The sequence below is a fragment of the Arvicanthis niloticus genome, chromosome 13, assembly GCF_011762505.2.
Source record: "Arvicanthis niloticus isolate mArvNil1 chromosome 13, mArvNil1.pat.X, whole genome shotgun sequence".
Taxonomy (NCBI): domain Eukaryota; kingdom Metazoa; phylum Chordata; class Mammalia; order Rodentia; family Muridae; genus Arvicanthis; species Arvicanthis niloticus.
The window spans coordinates 15158875-15172052 of NC_047670.1; the positions used below are offsets into that span (position 1 = coordinate 15158875).

At 43.7% G+C, this 13178-nt stretch overlaps 1 protein-coding gene across 2 annotated transcripts in view; it reads right to left on the bottom strand.

Annotated features, from left to right (window-relative positions):
- Positions 1 to 5824: 5824 nt before the first annotated feature.
- Positions 5825 to 13178, bottom strand: part of Rgs22 (regulator of G protein signaling 22) — a 110567-nt gene continuing 103213 nt past the window's right edge. Inside the window, exons 23-28 of one of the 2 annotated variants that reach the window (XM_034516753.2) lie at positions 11855 to 12010; positions 9032 to 9127; positions 8109 to 8202; positions 7912 to 7998; positions 7663 to 7711; positions 5825 to 7013 (exon numbers count right to left, since the gene is read on the bottom strand). In XM_034516753.2, the coding sequence (XP_034372644.1) occupies positions 7707 to 7711; positions 7912 to 7998; positions 8109 to 8202; positions 9032 to 9127; positions 11855 to 12010 (438 nt within the window). In that variant the 3' untranslated portion in view covers positions 5825 to 7013; positions 7663 to 7706. The remainder of the gene's footprint in view (positions 7014 to 7662; positions 7712 to 7911; positions 7999 to 8108; positions 8203 to 9031; positions 9128 to 11854; positions 12011 to 13178) is intronic. The other variant, XM_076911262.1, reaches the window with a different exon arrangement.

The following is a 13178-nucleotide window of genomic DNA, read 5'->3' on the forward strand; positions in this document are numbered from 1 at the left end:
AAGCCTCCGTCCATGCCAAGCAAGTCCTCTCCCAAGTGAGCTGCATATCCAGACAACCTGGGCAGGTGCTGAGTCCTGTCCCTGAGCTCCTGCTATGGCACTGTGTTGGGGAATGGTCTGGCAGCTGTTAATCAAGTAGCCCATTGCTTGTGACCCACAAATCAAGAGTTGTCTGATTTATTGCTTTCAAAGGAACAGCATGAAAGCAGTGGTCGGCTACAGATCTGATGGTGGAGTTAACACTCTTTCAGGGAATTTATCCAACAGCGCTTAACCCCTGTGTATATTTGACTCTGGAAAAGAAAATGTTATAGATGTAAATTTTTCTTTTTATCTTTAGATCGAAGGTCAAATTTTGAAATACAGAAATAAATTCTCACTGAGGAACAGATCAAAACCTTGAAGACACATTAGAAAGTCCCAGTATCATTGTGGAAAAGGGAACAGAAAAAACTGAATGCCAGAAGCTAGGAAGACAGGCTGGGAACCTTCAGGACAGAGCAGTCAGCCAATCACAGACAGGGGAGGGGCTCATAGGGCCTCACTGTCCTTGCTGAACCTTCCGCAGCTGATCAATTCTGAGGAGAGGAGTGGTCACTGTCTACTGTGTCTACTGTGTGCCAAATTGTGCTACTAAGTGTCTCTGATGGACACCTCTAAACCCATGGCCACAGGTCCAGGTTAAAATCAGTAGGCAAAAACCAAAACAAAACAGACATGGGTATGGGAAAAGGACCTGTGGGACGCAGTAGGAGAGCAGCGGTGGGAGGGAGGCCTGACAGGCAGAGGCGAGGACCAAACAGAATGACCTGCATACGCATGGGACATTGTCAAAGAATAAGCGTATTCGATACAGAGGTCCATGGTTACAGAATCACCATTTAGAGCTACACAGGATTTTGAGTTCCTTATCAACAACTAAACTGTGATGCAGAGATTAAATAAATTGCCCCAAATAATACAGGGCAACAGATTCAAAACAGACCCAGTCTCTTTAGGTCTGTGGACACCTTTTGTTCTGTCTGGTGCCAGGGCCTCCTGCATACTAGGCAAGGACTCTGCTGAGCTGCAGCTCTGCCTCCTTGGATGCATTTATTTAGAGATTTCACTGTCATTATAAACAGTACAACAATTATAAAAAGAAAGTACACTCCGTTTATAAACTGTATCTTGAATTATATGACAAATGAAAGGATACACTTTTAAGAAATATAGCATGCCAGGTATGGTAGCACACCTTTAATCCAGGCAGAGGTGGAGGCAGAGGCCGAGACGGAGGCAAAACAGCCAGAGCTACATAGAGAGATCCTGTCTCAAAAAGCACATCTGGATTACTTCACTACTGAATTTCCTTCAAAATACTTGTGTACCTCAAATAATGTAACAAAACTCTGAGCTCAAGCTCCTCGTGTCTTCTCGTGCAAAGGATGATAGCAGGATGCAGGTTAGAGTATTTTAACACCTAGGGCTTTTTAAAATGGCATTGTTTTAAAAAGAAAACTCATTAAAATCAAGAAGCACATTTTATCTAATGCCCAAATATAGCACAATTAGAATTTAATCAGTCATCAGAACACACACAGGTCAGATTGAGGCTAACTAAGGCAGGAATAACTAACTAACTGCAAGGCATTGAACTTAGCAGACTCCGGGAAGAAAAGGCTCATTAGTTTACAGTCCCAGGTACTGCCATCCTTTTCAGGGACACAGAGGCAGGAACTCAGGCATCTAGTCACCACATCCACAATGAAGAGCAGATCACGGCTGCCGGATCACTTGGCTTCTCCAGCTTCTCTATCTGGTTCAGTTCAGAGCCTACCCTGCACTGCTGGTGATCCATCCCAGCCAGTACTGTCCCTCACCTATGCCCACAGGGCCGTGGCCAAGGCCATGGAGATTCCTCAGTTGGGTTCACACTAATCGATGCATCGCTGTAGTGAAGTTTTTAGATGGACAGTGTTTACTTTCCAGGGGTTTAATACTGGAGATGTTTTCCTTCTTCCCCAACAACTATTTTTGAACATCTGTTTTTTTAGATGTTCTATGTAAAGTACTAGAATAAAAGTAACTAACAGCTGTATCTGAGTCGCAAAAAATTACCCTCAGCCTGGATGATTCTGTTCTCATAAAATGAGTTGACTGTAACATGGGGGAGAAGACAGTGACTTCTGTGAGAAAGCAGGGCGGCAGATCAGTGCGGTATCAGAGGAAGTGTCCTAGTGGTAGTACAGAGTAAGAGATTTGTGTCACCACTCACCTCAGCAAGGCATTTGTCTTGTCATTCTTTTGTCGAAAGAATGTCATGTGTGCTTTTAGAATGCTTTCCCTGAAGATGGGTGGAGGGTGGCCATGCAGGAGAAAGAGATAAAATAAGGTTCAGGTACAAGGTCTAGAATAAGGTGATTATCCAACAAGAGATGAATGGAGAAGAATAATTCAAAGGCATTAAGATGATCAAGCAGACCAGGGCCAGATATACACATGGGCCAGGATCAAACACACATGTGGGCCCAGGGTCAGACACACACATGTGGGCCCAGGGTCAGACACACACATGGACCAGGGCGAAGCACACATCTGGGCACATGGAAGGAAGAAACTTTCTCATGATGGCAGCGACTTGGTTTGATGCTTTGAAGAAGAGCCAAAAGTGAACGTGTAAATAGTTATTATACAAATTACATCAATTAACATCAATTCAATACTTAAACTAACCTTTGTTAATTGTAACTGTAATTGTTATACAAACTCTCTAAAGAATACTTGTGGAGGGCTTTGGGGACCACTTCTAGGAATTTGGCAGGAATTTGACTTTGGGCTGGGACAACAAAATAGGCTCAAGGCAAGAACAGCTGAGGAATGTCCTGTGTTCCTTGTATCTTGGTCATCCTGATAAACCCCTAGACACGGTGACCACGGGACTTTGTTTATTGCCTTGTTTGATTACTTTGATTTTTGTCTTGTTTGTTCCTTGACTACTTTGTTTATGCCTTAGGACTGACCATATTCTTTGCATGTACCTAGAATGATATAAAAGGAGACTGGGAAAAAAAAAACCTGCTTCAGCTTCAGAATTGGCTGGGGTCATGCTACAGTGTTGTCTAATTGTCTTTTTTCTTTTCAATCCTCGCTCCCTCCCTGAAGAATCCATTGACATGTATGTACCTGATGTCCACAGCAGCCTGGAGTTAGACAGCCGTAAGCTACCATATGGGCACAAGGGATTGAACTTGCACCCTCTGGTGCTCTAACTGCTCTGTTGTTCCATTCCTTGAGTCAAACCCCCTTGGAAACTCCACCCACAGCTGGGAGCCAGGAGTCTGTCGACCAACGTGAGATCACTCAGTGCACTGTTAACCAGACCTACCATTAAAGGCATGGCTGTGCTGGAACGTAACATAGGAAGATTTGGTTCTGTTTGCTGTGTTGTGTTTCTGTTTTTTGTTTTGTGTGTGTGTGTGTGTGTGTGTTTTTTTTTAAACCAATGCTCCAACAAGCCTCGCAGAAGAGAAACACTCAGTTCAGGTTCATCAAAACACTGATCGTGAGACTAAAAATGTTTTTTTTCTTCCCACATAATGAGGTTTAACAAGAGCTTCAATATCGAAGAGACTTTAGGAAAACAAATAACATCAAAGATAGAAATAGGAGCACAGAGAGAACTCTCAGTCTCTTCTACCACAGTAAGTTCAAAATCATTGTGAGTCAGATAAACAGAGCTCACAGTTTTATCCATCACAGTCTCTGTTACCATGCACATCATGTCTTGCTTTCAACTAAAATTTATAACACACTCAGCGCAGTCCAGACTTCCAAGCAGCATGTGAACCAGAGATGATAGGGGTGCTGGCACCACCAAGATGAGAAGCTTAAGGTGCCTGTAGTTAACAATTAAGAGCTCCAGCTTTAAAAACTGGATGATAGGCCGAGCAGTGGTGGCACATGCCTTTCATCCCAGCACTTAGGAGGCAGAGGTAGATGGATCTCTGAGTTCAAGGCCAGCTTGGTCTACAGAGTGAAGTCCAGGTCAGCTGGAGCTACACAGAGAAACCCTGTCTTGAAAACAGTAACAACAGGGTTTCCGACTGCCCATGAGGATGATTGGAAACCACACACTGGGACCAGCTTCAGGGAGACAGATCAACTTTACTTGGGATGAATTAGGGTTTATGTAGTTCTGGGGAAAGGGGGGATATCCAGGGTAGGCAAAGGTCACCTGCTAAAGCTTAGGGTACCAGAAGGCTTCCTTAGCATCGTGAGGCATCCCAGTAGTCTCAGGTGCTAGCTGAACAGATTCTTATTGCTGAGCCAGCAATCTTAACCAAGGCTACATGACATTCCACAGGCATAGGTGTGTGTGGGCTTCAAGCTTGACCCCAGACAAGGTCAGAGCAGGAGAAGCCCTGCTGGCAAAGAGAGCCCGCCATTTTATTCTGAGCTCAGAAGGCTATCCAGACAATGGTAAACTTCAACCTTAATCAGCCAGGGCAACAATAAACAACATCAGAATTATGAAGCAAGCACAGAGAAGAAAATGCCAAGGAAGAATCAAATGGAAATAGGAGGGGAAAAACCCCAGTATCTCAGACAGGAAGAGCATCTGAGGAGTTTATATAGAATACACACTGATGAGGAGAGACCCATGGGGCTGAGCTTGAAGAGAGATCCGTGGAAACTTCAAAACTGAGGTGGAGAGAGAGAGAGAGAGAGAGAGAGAGAGAGAGAGAGAGAGAGAGAGAGAGAGAGAGAGAGAGTCTCTCATGGCCCAGGGACAGGAGTGAAGGTGGCTGTGTACAGGAGGGACAGACTGGAGCAGAAGCAGCTCTCTGTTACCTGTCAAAAGGAAAAAGAGAAAGGTTTGTAGGCTTCAGTTTTTCAAAACCTACTTTAATGAGAATTCTTAAATGCTTCAACCTCCCCTCTAGCCTGCCACCCACCAGAGGCTATTAGGATATGGGGAAAGTGGACCTCTTTAGAAATAGTTTTGGGTGGGGGGCAATTCCAATCATCTTTGTCAGGATATCAGCAGTTCAGTCCACTAACAAACACCAAACGTGAATCAGCAGCTGCAGTCCAGTGCACTCAGCAGACAACAGCAGAATCAGCAGCGGCAGTTCAACTCACTGGATCTGTGAGAGTCTGTGGAAGCAGCAGGAAGCTGCCAGAATATCATAAATCCTTTGACGAGTTATTCTCTATGAAGTCAGGACCAATGAAGGATCAGCAGGATCAGCAACGAGATTTAAGGTGAACCAGCAAATCAGCGAAGACCAGAGAGACAGAGCAAGGCAAACCAATGCTCCAGCTTCCCCACTGTCTGCGGGGTGATATTTATATTCTTTCTAAATATCACATATCCTCTCATGTGTCTGCTTCAGCAAAGCATTTTTTCACCCATGTCTGCTTCAGCAAACCCCCCTTACCTGTGTCTGCTTCAGCAAAACCCCCTTTTACCTGTGTCTGCTTCAGCAAACCCCCCTTTTACCTGTGTCTACTTCAGCAAAACCCCCTTTTACCTGTGTCTGCTTCAGCAAAACCCCCTTTTACCTGTGTCTGCTTCAGCAAAAACCCCTTTTTACTTGTGTTTGCTTCAGCAAAACCTCCTTTGACCTGTGTCTGCTTCAGCAAAACCTCCTTTCACCTGTCTGCTTCAGCAAAACACATGATATAACTGAGTTCCCAAAGAAACCAGAAGTTTTCAAAGGTTTTCTAAGGTATTTGTTTCAAATGGACCTGCTTTGCAATAAGTATCAAAAGTTCTTTTAAGAGAAGAAAATTTGTATAGGTTAAAAACTCTATGCATAAAGAAAGGAAGAACATTAGGGAAGGAATAAAAAGATAATATATTTTATTTTATCTTAATTTTGTTAATATTCTACAGTGCTTGCACTACTCAGGAAGCAGCCTGATACTGTAACCAGGAAGTGGGTTCTTATTAGCTGTAATGAACATTGACAACTGGAAAAACAACTTTCTAGAAAATTATAATTAACATGTTGAGAGAACAAAAAATTTGAACATTGGGAAAACAAATAAATCAATAAAATCTCAGCTGCAGCAGAGAAGAGAGAAGGATCGAGACCCACGAGGCACTGACCTCCTCAGAGGCTTTGTGAAACAGGTACAGTTCACAGCCTCTGTTTAGGGTGCTGTGGGCACGGTGCCAGGGACATCCTATCTAGTGAGGCATGGCGATCCACACCCTGAGGGTTGAGGGTAGCCTGGAGGCAGCAAGATCCTCACCTCCAAAAGCCAAACAGATGACAAGCGCCCGAGAGTCCCTTCTTTAGAGGAAAGGGAACCGTCAAAGTATGTCAGCTGATAAAGTTCCCTATTTTAAGTTCCAAACTACCTGGAGAGTTTGGGATGACAGTTTTATCTTTGAAAAGACCTCTCAGAACTGTGTGGGAATGTAGGGCACAGTTTCTAGTCTGGGTTGTGGTCCTTGGAGTACCTTAGTTATGTGGGTCACAAGGGACCATCTCAGGTCTTCTCTTACATGTTGTCTGGTCCTCCTTTGCCTGTGACAGAGTGCCTCCCTTTCTGAGTACCATTTCTTTTGGCCCTAAGAGTCTGCATAAGAGCAGTCTTAGCGCAAGTCCGAATCAAAATCAACAAGGTGTCTGGAAGGCTTGCAAGGAGTGGGTCAAGTCACCTGAAATGCTAACCCTCGTCGTGTGGGTGCTGTGGGTGCTGTGGGTGCTGCTGTGTACAGACCAGTGCTTCTGTGGTTTCATCATGGGTGGGAACGGAGGCAAAGGGCTCTCCTGTGTTCCCTGTTTATTATACTAGGAATAGTCACACCCCAGGCGTCCAATGAAGAGGTCTGCTAAGCAGATATGGTGGGCCTGCAAGGGGTATCTGTTAAAGATTACACATGCTTTTTCCTTATGTAGTATGATAGGCAACAATCTTTAATTCTTGCAGCCTATCATAGACGGTATTCTAAGGGAACACAGACTATTCAACACCTCCAGCACACAGCTTCTCCTGTTAGTTAGCTTAAAGAAATCCTGCAAAAGAAAAAAAAAAATGTGTGAAACCAAGATGCATAGAAAAATAAATCCAAACAATAGTCATAAAAAATTAAAGGAACATTAAAAACGGATAAATGAATATGTAAAACATGGCATCCAAAATGTTCAGGGCATTATGAACTTAACCTAAGAGGTGGGGGATGGGAGAGAGTGCCTGTCAGGGTTCAGTGCGGGGGAGGGGGGGAAAGATAAGCAGCTGGAGAGAGTCAGGCCCACTGCCCTGTCCCTCCCTCCATGAGCTGGAAAGCAGGATTCTGAGAAACCAGGTTAAGGCGGAAGATAATGAAGACACCCTCGCTGGCGTGCACACTACGTTCTGTGGCTGGACTGCTCTGGAAATGGATTGTTAAACTCTGACATGGAACCCAGTCAGAATCGGTGTCTGTGTGGAGAGGGCTTGGTGTTCAGCTCCGTCACACACTCACAGGGGAGTTTAGAAAGCTTGCAATTCTTCCTGAGAGGAATCCCTTATTGGGAGATGGTACCATCAATCAGAAGACTAGCTGTTCCTACCCTTTGGTTTGGTGGTGAAGCATGGGTGTGTGAGTGGGGATGTGGTTTGGGTCTGTGTAGATTTGCCTGTGGGAGGGTGTGCAGTCAAGGGGAGTCTCACACACAGACTTACCCAGTGCTCGTCAACGTGAGGATCTGACCGTGGACTGGAAGCTGTTATCCTGGAAAACAAGAGACATGTTAGACATGGATTTCCACCTCTCCTCCTTGGTAGAGGAGAAATTCTAATGACACAGAGAGACTGAACAGTCTCCTAACTGGAGGGTGAGAAGGTGGTGGTGGGGAGTCAGGGCCTTGGACTGGAAAGTTAGGGAAGAAATGGGAAGACAAGAGCTGAAGGCAGATGATCAGGGGGACTGACTCTGGATGCTGTGAGAAGACACATTCTTCTTCAAAGACAGAGTGGAGCCAGTGGAAGGCTTAAGCAAGTTTGTTAAAGATGATGTACCTGCACAAGACAAAGACGAGAGACAGAGTGAAGTGCCCGTCGCAAACACCTGACATTACTGTGTGACACACAGCAATAAAGCCGCTCTGCATACAAGAGGCAAAAATTACCTGTGAACATTTTTCTTTCCACTTCTTCTTGAATTTTCAGTAGAATTCGCTCTTGTTCCAAGGCTTCTATGTACTTTGAATAGCACCAGGTTGGCTAAATAATAATAATAATAATAATAATAATAATAATAATAATAATAATAATGTTCAAAGTTAATTATGAAAAAATTTTCAGATTACCTTCAAGAAAGAAACAGAAGGTAACATAAATCTTTTTTTTTTTTTTTTTTTTTTTTTTTTTTTTTTTTTTTTTTTTTTTTGGTTTTTCGAGACAGGGTTTCTCTGTGTATCCCTGGCTGTCCTGGAACTCACTCTGTAGACCAGGCTGGCCTCAAACTCAGAAATCCACCTGCCTCTGCCTCCCAAATTCTGGGATTAAAGGTGGTGTGCCACCACCGCCTGGCTTATTTAGCATTTCTAAGTGCAGATGCAAATGTCTTTCAATACAAGTCACTAAGAATGAATAAATTAAACCCAAGATGTTTCAGAGAGTTGGTATGAAGGTTGTAAAGGTGTTTACCATTGTAAAGGCAACAATGCAAATGTCTTAGTTGGTGGGTATGCACAACGGAAGAGTTAAGAAACAAAGACTGAGCATTTAGCATTCACTGTCTTCAAGTTAAGCCTTCCTGAGCTAGGGAAGAACTCTGATGGATCACATGCTTATGAGGTCCTGAATTTCAATCCCGGCATGCTCTGAGGGGAAAAAAAAAACACCCAAACCCACAAAATACGCCTTTCCTTTATTATACTGTCCATAATTGGGTAATCTCATCTTCTTTCTCCCTGGAGACTACCGTCTTTGCCTGTAATCTGACCAGCCACACCACGGTGCTCTGTAAATCCATTCCAATCACAACCTCCTGCAGCTGTGACCACTGCCCACCCACTGCTCTAGAGAGGAGGGTATCCTAGAGTCTTACCTGTCGGCCATAGGACTGCAGGGCTAGTAGGGACTCACTGCCTAAGGTAGGTTTCGTAAGAGAGCCTGTAGTACTTGCATACTGCTTGACTCCAGTCTGCAAGTAAGAAACCAAGTTATTCCAAGATGGATAATGTGGCCTTAAGAAGTTATGATAATATCACACAAGAACATAGTTCAACCACAGCCGAAGCCTCACGTTCAAGCCAGTGTCACGTTCACCTTTCACTTTGCATGTTAATATAAAAACACTGAATGATAAATGAAGTAGAATATAAAAATCCAAGCATCAGAGGACTACTGATAGTCCCCGTGAACATGTATCTAGATTTCCACTAGGGAGAACTCATGGGCATAGAATTATACACATAAATGGAATCAAGGTATATGTGCTTGTTTTCATGTAGGTAGGTATACTGGGGGGAAATGTTTCAATACTAGGAAATACAGAACTGAGGGCCTTGTGTGGCTTAACTGCTCGGTGTTTGCTGAACAGCGTCTCCCACAGGAGGCCCTGCAGCGTGTGCTGTGTGGTGATATGAATACTCCGTGTGTATACTGTAGTGGCTGAATGGTCTCACGCACTCGGATGTTTGATGAGTGAGTGATACAGGAACCATGCTGTTACGCTCAGTGGATGAGTAGAGGATACATGGTACCGACCTTCATTCTTTCAAGAAGAAACTAAGGTCATTTCCAAACTTGTACGTTAGAAATCAACCAAAATACATAAATCTGAGTTCATTTCTGTGATGAGTGTATAACAATTTCCTACATACTTGTTACCTGAATTAGAAAGAACGAACATCTTAAACAACGTATGTTGTCAACATGTGTGCCTGTGCGTGTATGCGTGTGTGTGAACATGTGTGTATGTGTGCATGTGTGTGTGTGAGGTATGTGTTTTCATAAAAGTGTGGGTGTGTCTGTATATGGAGGCCAGAGAACAACCCTGGGCATAGCTTGTCAAAACCTTGTTTTATGAGACAAGGTCTTTCATTCCTCCTGTCTCTGTCTCCCAGTTCTGGGGTGACATGAACGTGCCCAGCTTATTCTCGTGGTGCTGGGGTCAAACTCACAGCAAGCAGCACCTCACTGACTTAGTTACATTGATGTGACAGTACTTCTATGATCTGGTGTTGAACTGGATGTTAAACTGGACAGAACATTCCCTAAGGTCCTCCTCTTCCTGTCACATTCCTCACAGGATTTCTCCATTGAATTCCTATCAAGAATGAAAGTGGAGGAGACAGCCGATGCCATTCTGATAAAGCTCAACTGTGCCTGTGGAGACAGCCGTCTTTCCCTGTGACTTGCTGGGCTGCAGTCACCCTTCTCTACCTTTACTCTGGGATGCGAGTGGTATGATTCTCTCCATGCACTGACAAAATGAGACTCAGGGAAGTGACCGTTTTGCTAAGAGACCAGATCTGGGGCCAGAGGGAGGGTGTTAGCTGTTCTCTAGATGCCCTAAGCTCTCAGCACCCAGGTGGGAAGCTCAGAATAGACTGGAACTCCAACCACAGGGACTCTATGCCCTTCTTCTAGTCATCACAGGGACCTGCATACATGTGACATGTGTACAGACATACATAGAAAAAATTAAAAAAAATAATAAAAAGAAAACAGAGCCAATGGAATGGAACAATGGTAGGGCTAGGATCCAAAACCAGGAAGTCCCAAGAGGAGACTCCTTACCCACTGTGCTGACCGATGAACAATACCAAATGAGCAAATACCTCACAATCACATGTGAAGACTATTGTCTTTCATACATGCATGCTAGTTAATTATCTTACATGCTCAAGTCATATAAAATACATACTATTACCATCAGTTGATAAATGAAACAGACATTCTGGTTGAGAGCCACGCCCACAAAGATGGGAGCCACGCCCACAGAGGTGGGAGCCACGCCCACAGAGAAGTCTTATCTGTTGCAAAGTAACAGACTTTTCCCAGCAGTTACATTTCCATGTTACCAAAATGTCATAGATTACCTACACTCACTTTTCTGTATTTACTCATCTAATTTCACTGACAAATATCTGCTACTACTATATTGGTTTCCTTACATTTCCATATTAAAATAAAGTGTGAAGTTTGCAGTTACAGTGAGTGGTAACAATGTATTTGCCATATATTGTAAGAGTATTAACTAAAGATGGAGGCTTAGCAGGTAAAGGTTCTTACCACACAAGCCTGGTGACCAGAGTCTGACCTTTGGGACTCGAATGGTAAAAGGAGAGAACCTACCCTCTGACCTCCATACACATACTGTGGGGTAAAAGCTAGGTGTGGTCAGGTACCCTTAACCCCATCAGCACTGTGGCCATGGAGACCAGAGGATCACTGGGCCACGATAGTTCCTGGTTTAGGGTGGGATCCTGTCTCACAGGAATAGAGCATGGAAAAGCAGGAGCTCCCACTCTGACTTCTACACGTACATGTACAGGCACCGCACACATACATATGCATCTCTCTCTCTCTCTCTCTCTCTCTGTCTCTCTTTCACACACACACACACACACACATACACACACACACACACACACACACACACACACACACACACACGAGAAGCAGGATCATTCCAGTGAATGAAAACTGCTGGTGTTGTCTAGAGACGTCAACAAAAGCCTTCATGAAGAAGAGAACCTGGCTGACATCAATTCTGAGAAATTCAGCACAGTCTGGTGGCTGTGAAGGAAGGCTTTGTGGTCACTTCTGTAACTTCTGCACACTTCTCCAGTCCACATTCTATCGACCACACAACCCCCCTTATCTTTTAGAAGTGTGCTTACTCAGTTGGGTTTGGTCTTACCTTTCCAGCCTTGTCTTCTTCTATGTCTGACGCTTTCCTTTTCTGCTTATATTCTTGTCTTCTCTCTAAAACACTCATGATTTTTTCATCAGTTAAATTCTTCCTGAACTCACAAAACTGTGGCCAAAACTTAAACAGAACCCCAAAAATTGTCATCTGCATATAAAAAAGTATGTCTCAGATTATGATTTTCTACATATGTATTGATTTAACTCTAACATGCCACGATGGAGGATTAAGTTCTCTATCCTGAGTCTACAGCGGCTCTCCCTCCCACTCCTGGTCTGCAGACTTCACAGCACAGTGAGCTCAGCCCGTGCTTCTCAGCAGTGTTTTAACCACCGATGAAAAGTCCTGTAAAATACTCACATAGTACACTTAAAAGTGACTTTAGTCTTTGTGCTTCCCTAACCAACTGGTCACATTAATAAAGACTCCACTGGGATAAGATTTGATGTTCTCTTTTTAAATGACCCCAGTTGGTCAGCCACGCTCCGTAGTTTTGTGCAAGTACTCCAAGTATCCAGGTCATCAAGAGAAGCCTCCCACCCCCACCCTGCACCCGCCTCTGTCTTTTAGAGAAAGGAAATACCATTTTGCCTCTGGAAAAGCTCTTAAACAAAGCTGCAGATCTAAGAATAAATCTTGAGTAACTTTTAAATGATATAATCTCTCTTTTGTGTGAGAGGGAGAAAAAGTAACATTTAAAAAGCAAACCAGCATCCTAGACCAAGCCTCTCTAGAGGACCCCAAACATTAAGTGATTAATTATGATATTTATAGAGATGAGAGTAGCTGTTGTAATTCCTGGGCTGAAGTTTTATATTAGCTCCCCAGGCATATATTATTTCTAAGATAGGACTTGCCACATCAAATCGAGTCCAACATCTTATGGCTAAGAGTAGCTTTTACTCAATGCCTCGAAGAAGAATGAGCTGCCCCATTAGGCTCTGAGCCAACTCTTACAGTAAAAGAGGAATTTCTTTCAAAGTCAATGTTTGAGTCCTGAATTAGCAAAAAATCACTACTCATTTTTTTTCTAGGTACAAATACAGTTACTTGCTAAAATTATTCATTCCCTTTGAAGTACAATCTTGTTATTGAATTCTGTAGCTTCCTGGGAGCATGGCTGTAAAATCTGGAGAGCCATGTCAAAGGATGCCTTAGCAGACAAAGCATTAAACGGATTTCAAATGACATTGCACCCATGGCCCAATGCAGATCTCGGCCCTCCTCATCAAGGAGGCTTCCATTTGCAGTAGATGGTGCCAACACAGAGCCGCACAACTGCCCAAAGTGCAGAGAGGAAGAAGCTGAAATGGTG